Source organism: Labeo rohita, chromosome 1 (assembly GCF_022985175.1).
Source record: "Labeo rohita strain BAU-BD-2019 chromosome 1, IGBB_LRoh.1.0, whole genome shotgun sequence".
Taxonomy (NCBI): Eukaryota; Metazoa; Chordata; class Actinopteri; order Cypriniformes; family Cyprinidae; genus Labeo; species Labeo rohita.
Genome location: NC_066869.1, coordinates 41517154 through 41536815, shown reverse-complemented (window position 1 = coordinate 41536815; position 19662 = coordinate 41517154). Strand labels below are relative to the sequence as shown.

The 19662-nt window shown below is 31.9% G+C and overlaps 1 protein-coding gene across 1 annotated transcript in view; it reads right to left on the bottom strand.

The window, feature by feature from the left end:
• sdk1b (sidekick cell adhesion molecule 1b) overlaps positions 1-19662 on the bottom strand; it is a 259703-nt gene that overhangs the window by 36574 nt on the left and 203467 nt on the right. The window contains exons 25-30 of the mRNA XM_051116461.1: positions 15889-15998; positions 15291-15441; positions 10342-10579; positions 7059-7174; positions 3894-4083; positions 689-787 (exon numbers count right to left, since the gene is read on the bottom strand). Coding sequence (XP_050972418.1) covers positions 689-787; positions 3894-4083; positions 7059-7174; positions 10342-10579; positions 15291-15441; positions 15889-15998 — 904 coding nt within the window. The remainder of the gene's footprint in view (positions 1-688; positions 788-3893; positions 4084-7058; positions 7175-10341; positions 10580-15290; positions 15442-15888; positions 15999-19662) is intronic.

Genomic DNA, 19662 nt, shown 5'->3' with positions numbered 1-19662 from the left:
TACTCCAGTCACATGATCCTTCAGAAATCATATCATTGAATATTTATTTTAAAAAATCCTAACTTTTAAATATTGATAATAATAATAATAATAATAATAATAATAATAATAATAATAATAATAATAATAATAAATGTTTACTGAACAGCAAATCAGCATATTTGAATGATTATATCATGTGACTGAAGACAGGAGTAATGATGCTGAAAATGTAGCTTTGATCACAGGAAAAAAATTACATTTTAAAATATATTTAAATAGAAAATAGTTATTTTAAATAGTAAAAATATTTCAAAATTTTACTGTTTTTGTATCAAATAAACATAGGCTTGGTGAGCAGAAGAAACTTCTTAAAAAAACATAAAAAATATTACTGTTCAAAAACTTTTGACTGGTAGTATGTATATATATGTATATGCAAATATATATTTAATTTAATATTAATAAATAACAAATATTTTAAATATCAGAAAAGAGATAACCTCTTGTAAGGGAAAAATCTACTAAACCAATTTCCATCATTTTTAGGAATAAAATATTATATTAAATGGATTATTTCTTTTATGCAGAAAGGTGCAAAATTTTAATTAGCTTTATATAAAAACAACAGAAGTCTGTGATATGTCCTCATTTATATCTCTAGTTAAATGTGTGTGTGGCTGGTTGTGTAGCGCTTATGTTCTCTTACCCATAATGATGCCGTTTGGCTCTGAGGGAGGTTGCCAGACAACCCTGACAGACGTGAGACGCACTTCTGGAAACACCAACCTGACAGGTGGACCGGGAACTGGAGAGAAGAGAGGAAGAAAGCAGAGGGAGGGAGAGAGGATACCCTGTTTAACATGCTATTTAAAACAGATTACTGTAGTCCACATTCTGATTTCTTCTGATGTAGCACATATTTGAAATACTTCAAAACATCTGTTTGTGGGGCCAAGCTTTTATCTCGGCCACGATAAATATGACATTTTAATCTCTTCTCGCACACATACACAAAGTCTCCCTGTAAACTTCTAATTCCTTAAATCCATAAATATAAATATTAGTGTTTCATAATCCCTCATCAAACACATTTAACTCTGCCAGTGGACACTAGGCCAACAGCGCTGGTAATCCACTAGTTCTGATATGTGTGTGTGTGTGTGTGTGAGTCAGTGTGTGTAGAGAATAATCACATAGACATTCCAGTATCTGGTATCCCTGGTATCCCTGTACATTTCCGAATGAATGTTGCTCCATTGAGCCGATTAAGAAAAATGACAGAAAGAGGGCATTTGTCATTCCGCTGGCAAGACTCCATAGTCCACATATGAACACACTCACTCATTTCAAAGGGAAAGATGGCAGCTTACTTCCCCTTGCTGTGGAAATATATTGCGTGCATGCGAGTGCAAATTTCTGAGAGAAACTTTCCCAAGGAAATTTTATTGCTCAGAGGTTGCTCTTTCATAGCTCAGGAGACTTAATGAGGTTCCCACTTGGTTGAATCTCATGAAAACTGTCAAGTAATGCCTGTGTCATATTTCAGATATGAAGAAGGCTATTTTTAAGTCTGCTTTTTTTCATTATAACATTAGTTTCACGATAACTAAGCACATTTTCCTTCCAAATTCTCATTAGCGTAATCTGAAAAACATCTCATTCTCATTACTGTAATGTGAAAAATAATTGCATAGTAAATTTTTAAAATACAATTATAGGACTCCTTAGTGTAGTAAATATACAAAATAATATTTGATCCATAGTAGTGAACATTACTAAAATATATATATATATATATATATATATATATATATATATATATATATATATATATATATTACTAAAAAATAAAATTTTATATATATATATATATATATATAATGTTTATTTTAATTATGTTCTTTTAATTATAGCAATTTATTTTTGAATAATTTAAGTTATGCTTATTTACTTAAAAAAAAATAATAATAAAAAATAAAAAAAAATGGGTGACTGATTTAATGGGTGACTGTATTACAAGGACATTTTTATTATTGCCCATTACAGTACTGGGAATATCAGTTTAAATAAAATAGTTATAAATATAATACTTACAATACTTAAATTAAATACTTAAATAATATAGTAATTGCATGTTGAATATTTTAAATCATGCTTATTTTTGTATTTAAAAATGGGTGATTATCGTATTGTTTAAATGTTTAATATTGCTCATTACAGTACTGGGAATATAATTATAATGAAAATAATAAAATAAAGTATTGTAAATATAATACTTTAATTATGAATATAATAATTAGTAATCGCATGTTAAATAATTTTAATTATGCTTATTTTATTATTTTTGTCATTAAAAATGGGTGATTAGTGTATTATAAGGACATTTTTATTATTACTCATTACAGTACTGAGAATGTAATAATAAATAAAATAATAAAACAGATGTATTAAAAATACAATAATTTAAGTAGAAATATAATAATTACAATAATTGTAATAAATATAGTAATTGCATGTTGAATAATTAAAATTATGCTTATTTTATTATTTTTGTCATTAAAAATGGGTGATAACTGTATTAAGGTAATTTTTATTATTGTTCATTACAGTACTGAAAATATAATTATAAATAAGTATTAAAAATACAATAATTTAATTATAAATATAGTAATTACAAGAATTATAATAAACATAGTAATTGCATGCTGAATGATTTACATTATGCTTATTTTATTATTTTGGTAATTAAAAATGGGTGATTGCTATAAGGACATTTTTATTATTGCTAATTACAGTACTGATAATATAATTCTAAATAAGATAATAAAATCGATGTATTAAAAATACAATAATTTAATTAGAAATATAATAATTACAATAATTATAATAAATATAGTAATTGCATGCTGAAAAAATTACACTTTGCTTATTTTATTACTTTTGTAATTAAAAAGGGTGATTACTGCATTATAAGGACATTTTTATTATTGCTAATTACAGTACTGAGAATGTAATTATACATAAAATAATAAAATAGACGTATTAGCACTACAATAATTTAATTATAAATATAATAATTACAATAATTATAATACATATTGTAATTGCATGATGAATAATTGAAATTATGCAGATTTTATTATTTGTGTAATTAAAATAGTTGTATTATAAGGACATTTTTATTATTGCTTATTACATTATTGAGAATATAATTCTACATAAAATATTAAAACAGATGTATTAGAAATACAATAATTTAATTATAAATACAATAATTAAATAAAATAATTATAATAATTTAAGTTGACAAACAGGAGACACACATGAGATTACTAGGGACTTTTTCTCAGGAAAAAAAATCTGAAAAATGGATTTCACAAGTCACCCAGTAATGTCATTGCTGTCTGAGAACAAATTGATATCTCATTAGTGATTTTTCTTTTCTGTGAATTGGGATAAAAAAATCGAGCGAGTGAGAGGTGGTTCAGACAGGTGACACAAGTGAATTCAGTGATGCAGGATGAGGTTTCATGCAGAGGGGGCATCAGGAGGCCAGGCGAAAGTGTGAGCGAGCATGCATGTGTGTTTTTCTGTGTCTGGAGCCACGTGGGAGGTAATGCCAGTCTGAATGTCGGGCACAGCTGGAAACCACCAGAGCATGAAGCAAGACATAACTATGAGCTACCATTATGAATGTGTGTGTGCGTGTTTACCGGTGTGTGAGTGTGTGAAGGAACATCTGCTAAATGGGTAGCTTTCACTCAAAGTCTAATTTTGACCCAATGTGTGTTTGAACATTTATTTTCGCTTTTATTATGCATGTACGATTTGTCATAACCAGTGGGAACGTGTGAAGAATTAGATGATGCATTCTATTCAGTGAGCGATGCACTGATTTTATTGGTGCTTACCATCATCCTTAGTTCTCTCAATTGTGGGGGGGAGGCTGGGTGGTCCGTCTCCGACACGTGTAAATGCGAGCACCTGAACCTCATACAGGATGAACTTGCTAAGGTTTTTTAAAAGAAGCAAGTGAGTCTGGTTCCCGTTCACCAGCTGGACCTTGGAAGCCCGCTCTGAATCCTTTTCTTTATACAACACCTAGAGATAAAATGAAAAGAGGAAATATAAGTCATGTAGGAACTGTTTTGATGTTATATAGAGTGTTGGAACGTAATGCTTGTTTATTACTATTCTATATATACTCATAGGTTAGGGATTTGACAAAACCCTGGAAGATGATAAAACAGATCAGAATATCACGGCCACATACAAAGTGCTGCGGTTGTCTATTCAGCTTTTAGCGCTCCTGTTCTGCACACACACAGAAGTGACAACCGAATTCTACAAGCAAATTAACTCGAGAAATTAGGTAGCGGCAACCGCATTTACAAAAATTCTATGCAATGTGTAGGGAACTGAATTTAACAAATAGTTGTTAATGACGTAGTTAAACGCAGGTCAGAGTTTTGTTTCTTTTCACTTTGCTTAGTGAAAAAAAAAAATCACAGGAAATGTGGTACATTTCAAATCAGTAGGGTTGCCAGATCTTGCTATAAAAACGAGCAAATAAACACCATAAAGTCCATAAACTTAAATACAAATATCATAATCTACACCTGCCTAATTTATTAACTCCATTAACTGAAAAACTTTATGAGCCGAGCCATACATACACAAAACACGATGGCTCTGTTTACGGTGGTTTAGATGGAGTCATCGAACACTGATAGTCTTTGATCACTGTAATATTATTTCGGTCAAAAATAGTGGATAGCAAATGCACAACATGCCAAAACATTCTTATAGTAACCACAGTCTCAGTAATCACAATTCAAGGGTGGTTTAATGATAATTTAGGGGATCAGTTGTCACTCCTGAAACTTTACGGTGTGTACGTGGCAATAAAGATGTCGAGCTGAGCTCTTTTGACTTGAGGAAGTATGCAACCATCCAGCAACTGCTCACAACACATTAGCACTTTTGCATGTGCAAACATCCCTGTTTCTTCAGATAAAAACTAAGAAAAAAATCAAGTTTTGCCTAACTTAGGTCCTGACTTCAGAAGAGATCAATAATTAATTGTGTTATTTCATCCCCCCCCAACCCCCCCCGATTTTTACAGTCTAAGCATTTTATCAATTGGCTTCTTCCGACAGTGTGTAAAAGGAAAAACTGTTTCAGCAGTTTCATGATCTTGCATCATGTCACTCTACACAGCCTAAGCAGAAAATGGAGAAGCCTTATACAAGCAACAGTGCACATGGGTTTCAATAGCTTCACGCAGTTTATAGATGTGTTCAAAATGAACTCAATACGAACTATGTTCGGGCTGAATGTATGTGCATTAAAGCATGAGGAAGAACTTTTGTAGATGTGCATATCAACAGCTCTTTGCAGTATAAAGTGCCTTAGGCGCATGATATAAGCATTACATTAGATGCGTAGAAGTGTACTGCAAAGAGTTTTTTGATACAGTGCTTCTGAGTGGTTCTGCTATGAGGTTGTTAGGCTGTTCTGAATGGCTTCTTACTTTCCCTCATTAAAGGAGCCCACCTCTAAATATCTGCATGGGAATACGGCTCAGGTTCCTCATTCTTCTTCTACACACACACACACACACACACGCACACACACATATATATATATATATATATATATTTTTTTTACACTTGTAAAATGTAGGACAGTGACTTGGCACTATCCATCGGTTGTTGATTGGATTGGGGTAAATCTGAATGCAAGCTTGCTGTCAGTTTTGGATGAGCAGGGTTTAGGTTGACTAAATTATTAGAGAAGTCTGGCATATATCACCAGAAAGAAGCTGATTGTTGGGTTTTGACATATTGATAAAACATTACAAGGTCAAAACATACCTATAAATATACATGAGTGAACCATTCACAAAAAGATCTATAACATGTATTTACAAAATAAGGTGAATTTCATTTCATACTGACTTCATACCACGAAAAAACGATTCCATTTTTTTGGGAATTAGCAGATGAAATTGTTTAGAAAACTGTGATTCTTACAAAAGAACTACACGTTGTTTAGGTAACAACACTGTTTTGAAACAACACTAATGTCTATACTAACATATTAAACTAAAATTACCATGCAAACTATGATTTCAAATCTACAGTTCAAATAATAAAAGATTTGACAAAAAAGAGAAGAGATAAACCTGCAATTGCAGCCTAATAAATAATGTTTTATGTTGTATATAATTGGTCTGAACAAAAATCCCAGCCGAGGAACCGTAGTATACTGACGATGAACTTAGACGTAATTCATAGCGTCGTGGATGCGCATCCCAAGGCTAGTGCTACACGAGCTTTTGTGCTTAAAAAGTATACAAATTTTTATTTTTAGAAAAAAATGACAGATCGTTTCCCTAGATAAGACCCTTCTTCCTCAGCTGGGATCATTTAGAGCTCTTTTGAAGCAGCATTTTAACTGCATTTTTGAAGTTCGAAATCGGGGCACCAATGAAGTCCATTATACGGAGAAAAATCCTGAAATGCTTTCCTTAAAAACCATAATTTCTTCATGACTGAAAACAGAAAGACATGAACATCTTGGATGACAAGGGGGTGAGTAAATTATTTGTAAACTGTTGTTCTGGAAGTGGACTTCTCCTTTATGATGAAGCTGTTACAACCCTGATTAACAAATAACTTTGTTTGCTGAAATATTCATTAAAATATCTCCCTAAACCAGATAATAACTAAAAAGTACATTTGACACCGGACTAAGACTAGACTAATTTAAAAGACTAAGATTAAGACTAAATTAAAAACGACTGACAAATTGTCAACGCTTATTTCCTGTCAACTATCTACGATCCTGTCCATTAAAGCCCCCCCCCACCAAAATATTAAACTTAAAAAAACAATGACTGACAAATTAACAGTATACAAAACAAGCACTGCTAATAAAATAATCCCAGTCAGATGTCTCCATATACAGTAGAAATCCACCGGCTGCAGTGCTTCAGAAGCCAGGACTCTCCAGTCAAAGCTGTGGGGGATTTTAAGGGTCTTAAAGCATTCTCTTTGATATAGAAACCGTACCTTGTAACCAAGGATGTGTCCATTCTTCTGGTGCTCAGGGACCGAACCCCAGGTGACCAATATACTCGTGGAGCTCATTGCTTCTGCGCTCACATTTTCTGGGGCACCAGAGGGAACTGAAAACACATGCATACAAAAAGCCATTTTATACTAAGCAAAAACCTACTCAAGGCCGTGTATTCAAGTAATTTTACAACACTTAAAGGCTGTTTTTTATCCTATTGGAACAATAAAAAGATAAAAGACACCAATTATCATTAATAACAATATGAACAAACAATTCCACCAAGTAATACAGCTCATTAGCCTAAGGCTGATGTCTTACCAGCCGACTCAACTGAAACAATTTATTTCGGTCAGGGTTTCACATCTACTATTTTTGCTGAAATCTCACTCCTTCCTATTGGAGTCTGTCACATCTGCTGATTAAAAACGGAAGAGGGGTGACAGCTTAAACAACAGCCTCTGACATTTCTCTCTGATTCCCTGTCATGTGTAGCTGGCCGAATAAATAAGAACAGGAGAACCGTTTGCGCATAATCACTTGTAATGAAGTGATTTAGGATACATTTCGAAGGGGCAACTTTACCCCGTGAATGTGCTTGATGTGTATTTGTTCCTTCAGGGCTTGACGGCATATGTTCTTGTGCAGCTTCAGTTAGAAAAAGATTTTCATTTGCTAAACGAAGCGAAAAAGGCACTTTCTTATTCTTTTGGTTATTTAGGTATAGGAGAACTGCAAGTCTCTCAATTCTTCAGTGTGAGAAGCAACTAGCTGCAGGGTTTCAACAGTCCTGAAAAACCTCATACAATTTCAAAAATGTGATTTCCAGGACTGGAAAAGGAATTCCTAAGGAATAAGGAAAAAACTGTGGACATTTCTATAGTCAACGTAGTTTTCTCTAGGTACACTACTGTTCAAAAGTTTGAGGTTGGTACAATATTTAATGTTTTTTTATGCTCATCGAGGCTACATTTATTTTATTACACAATACTGTAAAAAAGAAATACAATATAACATTATTGTTTTCTGTTTTTCACTATATTTTAAAGTTTAATTTATTTTTGTGAAGGCAAAACTGAATTTTCAGTATAATTATTCCAGTCTTAAGTGTCACATGATCCTTCAGAAATCATACTAATATGCTGATTTGTTGCTCAACTAACTGTTTAACCTTTTTTAACAATGTAAAAATCTTTACTAGGGATGGGTTTTGACACAAATTTCATGATTCGATTCAATTTGCGCTGCAATTTAATTGGTTATTGATTATGTTGGATATATATCGGGTACAGTAAATGCCAAATTTTTTCAAGGAAAAAAAAATCTCTTTATTTGTTATTATTATTATTTATTTATTTTAATGGAATGATACGTTTAATGAAATATGTTCAAATGGCTGGTTTATTCAGGAATTAAGTAAATGGCTCTCTTTATAAATGCGCCTTTGAATCATTGATTCACATGATTTGTTCAAAACGCTGATTCATTCAGAAACGAAACACCGCTGTGTTGCTCGGAGACGCGCAACAACTCTGCTATGGCTTCAAAGGTAATATGTTGCCTGCAAAATTGAGCAAAAACACAAAATATTGTCTTTAAAATATAACAACATCAGACTTGTTGTATAAAATCACATTTTAGCTTGTGATACATCGGGACAAAATCAGCACTCATGTCATATTGCTCTTGCAATAGAGCAATCTGCAATATCGTGTGATATGTGATATATATAAATATAAACAACAACTTATACAGGAGCATTTTTGCCCCAATGTCTTGAATTTTAGGGCATAACTGCATTTATGGAGTTGTTGCCCTTCATCATATTTGTCAACAGTCAACTGTATAAAATATAAAATGCCGTACAGGTCTGCCAGCACGTTAACTGCATTAAAATATTTTTAATCACATTCATTTTTTATAACTAATTAATTAAGTTAACATGTTAAACCAACAGCCCTATTTGAAATATAAACATTTAAATGGTGACTGTCATAAAAACTTGACAGATTTATTCAAACATAAATTAAACACAGAAGAACACTAAAAAAATGTATGAATATGCATATATTTAGCAAAATGCTCCTCTCTGTATTTTTTTTTAGTATTTTTCTAGATGATTAATGAGATTGATGTTATATTAACGTCTTTACATGGTTGAAACACTGAATGAGCTAACACATGAGACAGGATGCGGATTTCGGTAAGTTTTACTCTCTTTTAACATACCTTCAGATGTTTATTCATGTTTATTTCATGCTGAAACTGTTATTAAAGTGGAGATCAGTTCATGTGCGATTTGAGCTGCCACTTCTCTTGAACTGAGAGCCAAAACGGCATTTATTATTTGAATACTGTAATAAAATGGTCAGAATGTAAAATTTGAGACTTTGTTTCATATCAAAAGTAACAAAGCACAAAGCTTATTGCGATTTATTGGATGAAAGGTGCACTACGACATTCAGTTTAATAACTCAAAACAGGCTAGACTAATCGATTCTTGGGATTTAAGAATTAATATCATTTGGGAAAAATGAGAATCGATTAAAATCAAGAAATAAATATATTTTTTAACCCAGCCCTAGTCTTTACTATCACTTTAGATCAGTTTAAAGCAATTTAATTCATAAAAAGTATTTATTTCTTTACAAAAAATACTGACCCCTAACTTCTGAACAGGAGTGTATGCTCAGTTCTAGTTGATGAGTGTGATATCTGAAATTAAGCCACAATCAGCAGGGACATTCATTGAGAATAGGATGTTTGAAACCTGTAATGGTCACCGCCAAGGCCACAAGTGCCCGCCTCACCAGCTGCCTCTGATAATTTCAAACTTTCTAGATGTTGTCTAAGGGTCGGCATGATCATTAACGCAGCAGGGAGTCGCTGGAGCTGCTAACACCCACCCGCTGAGAGATGTGGCCTCGGGCACAGACTCCATCTGAGTCTCCAACGGCTATGTAAATGATGCTTGCGACTAAAAATCGGCTAGTAGGGCGCTGGCTAAACTGTAGCTTGTTTGGATTTGCTAAGGAATGCAGCAATGTTGCATTAATCTAAAAATCAACTGACATATCTTGTATTTTATGTTGTTTTATAAACCACAAATGATAAAAATGGAAATGTGACCATAACAGATCAACACAATGACTATAAAATTAACATAACTCATTTGGTTGCATTCAAAACAGCATCTATTTTTTGCATCTTTTCCTTACATGCATGACATTAAACTTCAAAAAAAGTGGAGAAGCTACTTCTAAAGCAAGCTGCTGTCACCTGACTCTTTAGTTTTGCCCAGCATAGGACTGCTCCAGGGTCCAGGCCCGATGCCATTGAAGGCCTGAATGCTCAGCTCGTACTCCATCCACTCCTCAAGTCCCTCCACCGTCACTTCCCGAGACAGACGATCAGAAACCATCTCCATCCGGAGCTGCCCAAGCCCGTCTGCTCTCTGTGCACGTACACGGTAACCCACGCTTTCAGGATTTCCGTTATAAGCTGCCTCTGGAAGTGGCTACAAAAGATGAAGAGGAAAAACATTGGGGCAGGAGAGACTCTGATAAACCTAAATCAATAAGAAGAGCAAAAACTGTGAATTGGATTCGTAAATGCTCTATAAAAATTATATGTAGAAGGGATAACAAACTGTGTGACAGGATATAGTTATATGGAGTGTCCTCAATCATTTTTTAAACACTTTAGGCACTTGAAATAGAGGGATTTGATTGCATTAGATAGCAGAAAATAGAAACAGAGCTCGAGCACACTTTTTAAATAAAACATTTTCCCAAAAAAATATGGATTTAAGGTACAAAAAATAATAGATAGATAGACAGATATTACCGTTTCCACAAAAATATTAAGCAGCACAACTGTTTTCTACATTTATAATGATACAAATATGTGCATTGAGCAGCAAATCAGCATATTAAAATGATTTCTGAAGGATCATCTGACAATAAGGACTGGAGTAATGATGCTGAAAACTTACCTTTGCCATCACTGGAATAAATTACATTTGAAAATATATACAAATATTTTAAAACAGTTATTTTAAATGATAATAACATTTAACAATATTACTATTTTACTGCATTTTTGATCAAATAAATGCAGCCTTAGTAAGCATAAAAGACTACTTTCAAAAAGATCTTACTGACTCCAAACTTTTGAACAAAAGAATAAAAGAAACTTTAGTTGTCGAAACGCATTTTGGGCAATTATAATGGTATGGTACTGAAATTTAAGGCCTGAAAAAATTGAACTAATTTTCCACACGCTAATCTTATTCAACAGAAACTGGAAATAAATGTTTCACGGGTGGCCAAGTTCCATGATGATCTGGATGAATGAAAACCTTCACAAGCGTCAAATTGTGTGCAGCAAACAGAAAGGAAGTTCCTTAATCTCCTCATAAACATAAATTAAATGACATTTCAAATTGGCTGTAATGCAGCTCAGTCCCTCGCCTTCTTCAGCTGTGCGTTGCACATTGGCACACGGCTCGGAGACATTTTCCAGCATCGGATGCCAAGAGTTCGCACATGGTTGCTCGCTAGTACTTTAATGCACACTCGAAACCTTACGATGTTCACAGCTTTAGTGCGTTGACTGCTTGAAAGCGTTTCTATTAAAATGCTTTTGGCTAGCTGACGAATGCTGATGTAAGTTTCTTCACAGGCCAAATCAATGTTTCAGTCTTAATGGCCTCCACAATAAGCTGCTAATCTTTAGTTGCTTATAATGTCATGTTTTAATATTTATGTGACCCTGGACCACAAAACTAGTCTTAAGTAGCAGAGGTATATTTGTAGCAATAGCCAAAAATACATTGTATGGGTCAAAATGATCGATTTTTCTTTTATGCCAAGAATCATTAGGTTATAAAGTAAAGATCATGTTCCATGAAGACATTTTGTAAATTTCTTACTGTAAATGTATCAAAACTAAAGTAATATGCATTGCTAAGAACTTCATTTGGACAATTTTAAAAGCAATTTTCTCAATATTTTGATTTTTTTACACTCTCAGATTTCGATTTTCAAATAGCTGTATCGCGGCCAAATATCCTAACAAACCATACATCAATGGAAAGCTTATTTATTCAGATTTCAGATGATGTATAAATCTCAGTTTCAAAAAACTGACCCTTATGACTGGTCTGGTGGTGCAGGGTCACACATTCACACACACACTCACACATATATATATATAAAGCTATTTCATCTATACTAATTTAAGTGTTAAATGTGACAAACTTGTTCGCTTTGGTTTATTTTCAGATTATTTTTCAGTGGATACTAGTGAATAAAATGGTCTTTTTTATTCAATGAAACATACTGAGCAAAACTGTAAATAAAAAATAAAAGATTGCACATAAAAACAGTTAAGACCGTTTTTAATTGTGCCAAGCAAAAGTGATCAATACAAACCCGTCTTTCATTTTGGTGCACAGTTACCGCCTACTGAGATGCAGCTTCACTCGTAAACAAAACTTTTCAACTCACAAGAAAAGATTTTAGACTCACAAAAACTGACAGCAGAACAGAGAGCAAAATGCATGAAAAGTGTGGGAACTGCATAAAGAGAATTTCAAATTTTTTATTTGGAATCATTTATTTTTTAATTAAAATATAATATTTTTTTCTCTCAAGCACAGTATGTTTGATTTAGGAGACCTATTATTCATCTTTTTACAATATGTACTGTAATATAAGTCTCAGGTGTCCCCAGAATGTGTCTGTCAAGTTTCAGCTCAAAATACCCCACAGATCATTTATTATATTATTATTAAAATCCTAATTTGGATTGAATGAAAACATGTTGTTTTTGTGCATGTCTCTTTAAATGCAAATAAGCTGCTGCTCCCCACCCACTTTTTCAGAATAGAGCTGTGCCTTTACAGCTCGCACCTCAGATACTCTGCCAAAAAACACCAGTTTGGTTTTGACTATCATGTCTACTGGGCTGAAACCATGCGTTTTAAAGCCGTATCAGTTTAAACTTCTGATATAGGGTTTTCCGAACGCACACATTTGAAGCACGCGCACAGAAACGTCTGTCAAACAGCATGTGAGTACTAAACTAAGTTCTCTTTCATGTCTTATTGCACTTAAACTGTCAAATACACACAAGTTTATGTTTAAAACACTCAGGAGTTACAAAAACAGGCGGTTATGTCTGTGAAGGTAAACAGCTGGGAAAGATAAATTGCATGCTTATAACAGCTGGGAAGGTAAATTGCATGTTTATATTAAATTTCAGTAAATAAAAATTAATAAGTGTTACTTTCTAATTACGTCTGAAGCTCAAAGCATATCCATAGCAGCTCATCATAAAATTCATCTTACAGTGTGAATTCTCCTCATTAAAGACATTAACACTTAAGAAACTTGGGTTGCTTGGTAAATGACAGAAGAGCAGTAAAAGTATAACCTTTTCTTCAATGGAAGTTTTAGTATGAGCGTAATAAATGACTATCCATAAAAAAAGGTTTAGAGGTCAGTGTTTTCGTTTTCAGCGCTTGTGAAGTACTGCATTAAGCACTATTATGTCCTGAGGGTCATTTTTTTCAGCACCAGCACCCCACAAATGTGTTACTACGACCAGCGGAGGCTTTGCAGAAGCCGTTTTTTAGATTAAATGGAGTCCTGTCTTATGAAATGACAGCCTTCATGTTATGTGCCTCTACAACTCAAATTCTTCGATCGCTCTTCAGGCTTTGAAAAGGTGAGAGGAGAAAAAAGGAGAACTGGAGGAGAAAATAACAGCAATTACATCTGATACTGACAGACACTATGGCTCCTGATAGCAAAAAACAGACAGGAAAAATAAGCTGTCAACCTCTTCCAGTATATCCCTCACCTATAAAGTGTGCGCACAGAAGCGCAACAGACAGTATTTCATGTCCATTTCTGCGTGTGTTTGAGTGTGTGTAAATTGCTGGATTTTTATGAGGGCTCCAGTTTTTATGATTATGTTCACACCAAATCCAGAACCACCTCCTTTTTATGCAACAAGAGAAGCTTTTTAAGCGCTTTGATTTTCATAAATGCCATATGTCTGGGGGAATTTATAGGGAAAAATACTAAAATGTAATAATACAATTTAAATTTATAAATTAAAACCCTTATATAATTAATACAAATATAGAAACAGAATATAGTTCTGACGATAACTGTCTACGTTTTCATCAATTTTATAAAAAAGTAATTCAAAAACTACTACAAAAATTCTTAATGTCGAATGTATTTCTGATGTGTAATTCATCAAAAACGGTATAAGGGTTTTTTCTATTTTTTTTTTTTTGTGAATCATAAAATAAAATAAAATAAAATAAAATAAAATAAAATAAAATAAAATAAAATAAAATATTAAAAATTAAAAAAAATAAGTGTCACAAAGTTCTTTTAGAAATCCATCCTTGCTAAATATAAAAGAATAAATTTCTCTATTTTTTTCAAATAAATAAATAAATGAAAATAAGCCAAATGTCACAAGGCTCTTTTAGAAATGTAATCCATCCTTGGTAAATATAAAAACTACAAATTTGTCTTGTTCTTTAATTTAATTTAATTCATCCTTGCTAAATATAAAAGTAGAAATTTCTCCTTTTCCTTCAAAATGAATAAATGAAAAAAAAAAAAATAATAATAATAATAAATAAATAAAATAAATAAAAAAAGCCAAGTGTCACAAAGGTTCTTTTAGAAATTTAATTCATCCTTGCTAAATATAAAATTACAAATTTCTCCTTTTCCTTCAAAATGAATAAATAAAAAAATAAAAAAATAAAATAAATAAAAAAAGCCAAGTGTCACAAGGTTCTTTTAGAAATCTAATCCATCTTTGCAAAATATAAAATAATTAATTTCTTTATTTATTAAAAAAAAATAAATAAATAAAATAAAAAGGCCAAGTGTCACAAGGTTCTTTTTGAAATCTAATTCATCCTTGCTAAATATAACCACAACCCTAACCCTAAGTATTAATTTATCTTTTTTTTTTCTAAATAAATAAATGAATAAATAAATAAATAATACAAAAAAAGCCAAGTGTCACAAGGTTCGAGTAATCTAATCAATCCTTGCTAAATATAAAAGTATTAATTTCTGTATTTCTTTCAAAAAAAACAAAAAATAAAATAAAATACGGACAAACTTACAAACGGTATAGTGCAGAACACAAAATCACATTTACATGTATGGACTGTGTTTGTTTCTCACCTCCCAGCGAATCCTCAGGCTGGTTTCACTAGCAGAAAACACTATGAGATTCGTCGGGGCCACGTCTGGACTAGACTGCAGAGTCTGCATCATACGCGAAGGCTGACTAAAGGGACTCGAACCCACAATGTTCACCTGCTTCATCCTGAACCTGAAAGGAATATATAAGCGGGGAGAGACAAAAACAGCATTTTTAATTTCCCGATCTTGCTCTTGAGTAACGGGAGGACAGGGGATTTTGGACAGGATAACAGATCTCTACAGCCTCTGATCATCTCTAATCCCTTTAGGACAAGATAGTGTGCCGAGAATCAGAAGACAATCTTTCCACAGGACCTTCAGAAAATCAATTAAAGAGAGAAATAGAAAAGAGAATGAGAGAAAAGTCACAGAGAATGAAGAACAAATAAAACAAAGAAAAAATATAGAAAAACAGGATAGCTGGAGATACATAACGCAGGGAGAGCTATTTAGTCAACATTTAAAGGTCATAAGCAGCTGAAATGTACCCGGAAACCCTGCTCAAAACACCACATTTTACTTACATTAGTTTGACGTGAAAGTGGTTTTCTGTTCAGGTAAGGAGCGAAAGGCTCACCTGTACTGAGTGAAGGGGATGAGATTGGGAATCTCCAGGGTGTCTGAGGCCGGCGGACTGTCCATCTCATACAGAACCTTCCATTCGTCGTCCTCGCCCACACTCCCCACCTGTGGACACACAGGATGATTTTCATTTAAAAAAGCTGTTTAAAACACACACACACACATAACCAATATGACAAACTGCTTCACTGCAGTCACAGGACATCACTATGCTGCATGTTTACATCAGCAAGAGACTTCCAGTCATCATCTTTAAAAATAAATACATTGTACATTAAGTTTTTCCAACAGTACAAAGATGACAAAGAAACAAGAACATTACTCCATGATAAATGCTTCAAACAGCGGTAAACAACGCTGCATCAATCTTCATTAATGATGCATGCCATTAAGTTGGAAATAAAATTGGAAATAAAAATGGCTGCTTTAAACTTTTAATGCAACTTTATCTAGATGCCCAATCAAATAAATAGGCAAGAAAGTTTTTTTTATTAATCGCACTGGAAATGTAAGTATTGCATTTTTAATGTATAATTAATATTATTATTATTTTTTAATAAACATTTTTTATTTAACTGTTAAACAATAGTAAAACAGTAATACATTTTTTTTTTATCATTTGTCTAATTTCATCATTTAAAAATGGCATTATTATTGTTGTTGTTGTATATAATGATAATAATAATAGTAATGAAATACATTAATTTTATATTAGAATTTCAATATTTCTATTTCCAACGTGATTGACAAAAAAACTCTTTCTAATAATAATAATGATCAAATAATAAATTGCACTAGAAAAAAATAGTATTTAAATTTGTGTGTAAAATAAACATATTATTATTATTATTATTATTAAATACACATTTTTATTTATCAGTAAAACAAAAGTACAATAATAATACATTTCTTTATCATTTGTCTGATTTTAGAATTTAATAATGGCATTATTATTATTATTATTGTTGTTGTTGTTGTTGTTGTTGTATATAATAATAATAATAATAATAATAATGAAATTGTTATTTTGCTGTTTTTAATCAAACTGTATCTCCTGTATCATTATTATTATTATTATTAATAGATTATTATTATCATTATTATTATTAATTACATAATCTTTTTTATTTAACAGTAAAACAATAGAACAAATAGTAATACATTTCTTTATCATTTGTCAATTTTATAATTTAATAATTGTGTAATTTTTTTATTATGCTTGTATATAATAATAATAATAATAATAATAATAATAATAATAATAATAATAATAAAGTTATTTTGCAGTTTTTTTAATTTTTGTAAAAAATGTGTTATTATTATTATTATTATTATTATTATTATTAAATACACATTTTTATTTAACAGTAAAACAATAGTACATAGTAATATATTTATTTATTATTTGTCTATTTTTATAATTATTATTTTTTATGATTGTATATAATAATAATAATAATAATAATTTTACATTAGAAATTCAATACTTCTATTTCTAGTGTGATTGCTAAAAACTCTTATAATAATAATACTAATAATAATAATTAATAATAATGATGATAATACATGAATTCTTGATTATAATTTCAATACTTTTATTTCCAGTGTGACTGATAAAAACTCTGTATGTTTCAATGCAGTATTATTATAATAATATAATATAATATAATATAATACTGAGAATTTTTTTAAACTCTTTTTTTAAAGAAAACTATACAGAATCTAGGGTGATTTTTTTCCTAATGTCCTCATGAGCTACTAAAATATGTTTATAAATCCACATTTTTAAAATCCACATGTTAAAAACATTGCCCCTGGGCCGAAGTTGTCTCCCCTAGGGGAAGCTGCATCTTTGTCACCTTTTTCACCACACATGAGACTACATCCCTGTATTTGATGTGTGCATACTGTTTAATGCCCCGACAGCAAAAGCAGTATGATACTATCCTAATTTAAACATATAGGTAACCGATGGAGAGATGAAACCGGGAATCGAGATCAAAGCACAGAGATATTTTTACATTTACAATCCAATTTTGAGTAAAAATCCCCAAACTTTATCTAGTCAACTGACATCAACATGACAATCAACAGTCACAAATTAGATGTTAAGATCACAGCCGAGACAGCTTATGCCTCACATCAGATTTCAAATGATAATATGGGCAAATCTAGGTCCCCCACACTGTGTACAGTACACATCCTGCATCCCTCATTCCTATTACGAGAAATATGGCAGAGAGTCAGATTCAGCAGTCAGAGCTGATGATAGAAAAACTTCAGACCGACAGTGAAAGGCAACAGCAAACCCAGCCAAGCTGCCCGCAGTGCAGACTCCATATCAGGGCTGTTGGTTTTGTTTTTCTTGTTTTTTGCAAATCAAAAGCATATTGCTATAGATTCTCAATAATGACATGTGAGAGCTGGAAAGGGCTTGTTTTTTTAAACCACCTTGATCTTAATAAGGCCATAAAGAGGTAATGAGCTAATTAAAAAGTGGATCCACAACATAAAAAAACGAAAAAGAGACACTGGGTAATGTAACCAGCCATTATCTGCAAATAAAAACTGCTTATCATTTCAAACATGTCACAATCATGTGACTCACGCTTCCTCTAGGACCTCACTGAGAGCTGCTTCCATTTATTCATAGAGCAACCTGTGATTAATTTCATGCGGTTCACTCTTTCCTATCATTACCATGTATAAACTGTCAAAATACTTAAAAGGGGCCACATTCTACACTTTCAATTTCCCCACTGAGGTTCACTTATAATGTTAGTCAAGGTTTCTTACACAGAAAACAGTCATCATTTTACATTTTCCAGCCTCTCGCTGACCCTCTGACCGTTTTTGGCTAGCAAACTTTTCATATTTCCATATGTAAATGACCTCTGGTGTGATTGGCCAACCTAATAGTTCACACTATCATTCATCACGATGGGCTATAGGGAGTTTAAAGGGAAAGTTCACCCAAAAATGTTAATTCTGTCACTCACCCTCATGTCATTCTAAACCTGTATGAATTCTGTCCATATAATGAAAGTCAATGGAATCACTGGATCCATTTGAATTTCGTTGTATTCACAAATTGTTCCAAAACTACAGGCCTTTCTCTCTCTCTCTCTCTCTGAAATCAGAATGAAAGCTCATTTTATTGCAAAGGAATCTGTCTTCTTGGCAGAAACTTGAAGTTTCCAGGGCATAGAAATACAAAAATATTTCTGCCATAATAAAAAACAAACAAACAAATAAATAAATACATAAAAAATTTAACTGTAAATGATTTTTCTTCCAATTCTGTGTTGATCTCCCACAATTTAGGCTTTTTTTCGCAATTCTGAAAAAAAAAAGTCACAATTGTGAGAACAATTCTGTGAAGAACTGTGACAAACTTACATTTGCGAGAAAAAAAACTGAATTGTGAGATAAAAATGTCATTATTACATTTTTAACATTTATTCTGTAGCAAAAAAAAAGTAATTAAAAATATCTTTATATCTCACAATTCAGATTTTTCCCCACAAGAACGACAAGAAACAAAGTCAATGTTGTAAGACATAAATTCAGAAAAGGTCAAAAGAGTTGAAATTTATTTTGTTCCATTTTATTTTATTTTTTTATTGATATTTTATTTTTATTTATCATTATTTTATTTAAGTCCATATTGTAAGATATAAATTCAGAAAAGGTTAAAAGGTTAAAAAGTTGATTTAATTAATTAAGCAATTAATTTTAATATACTTTTAACAATTTTAATAAAAAAAAA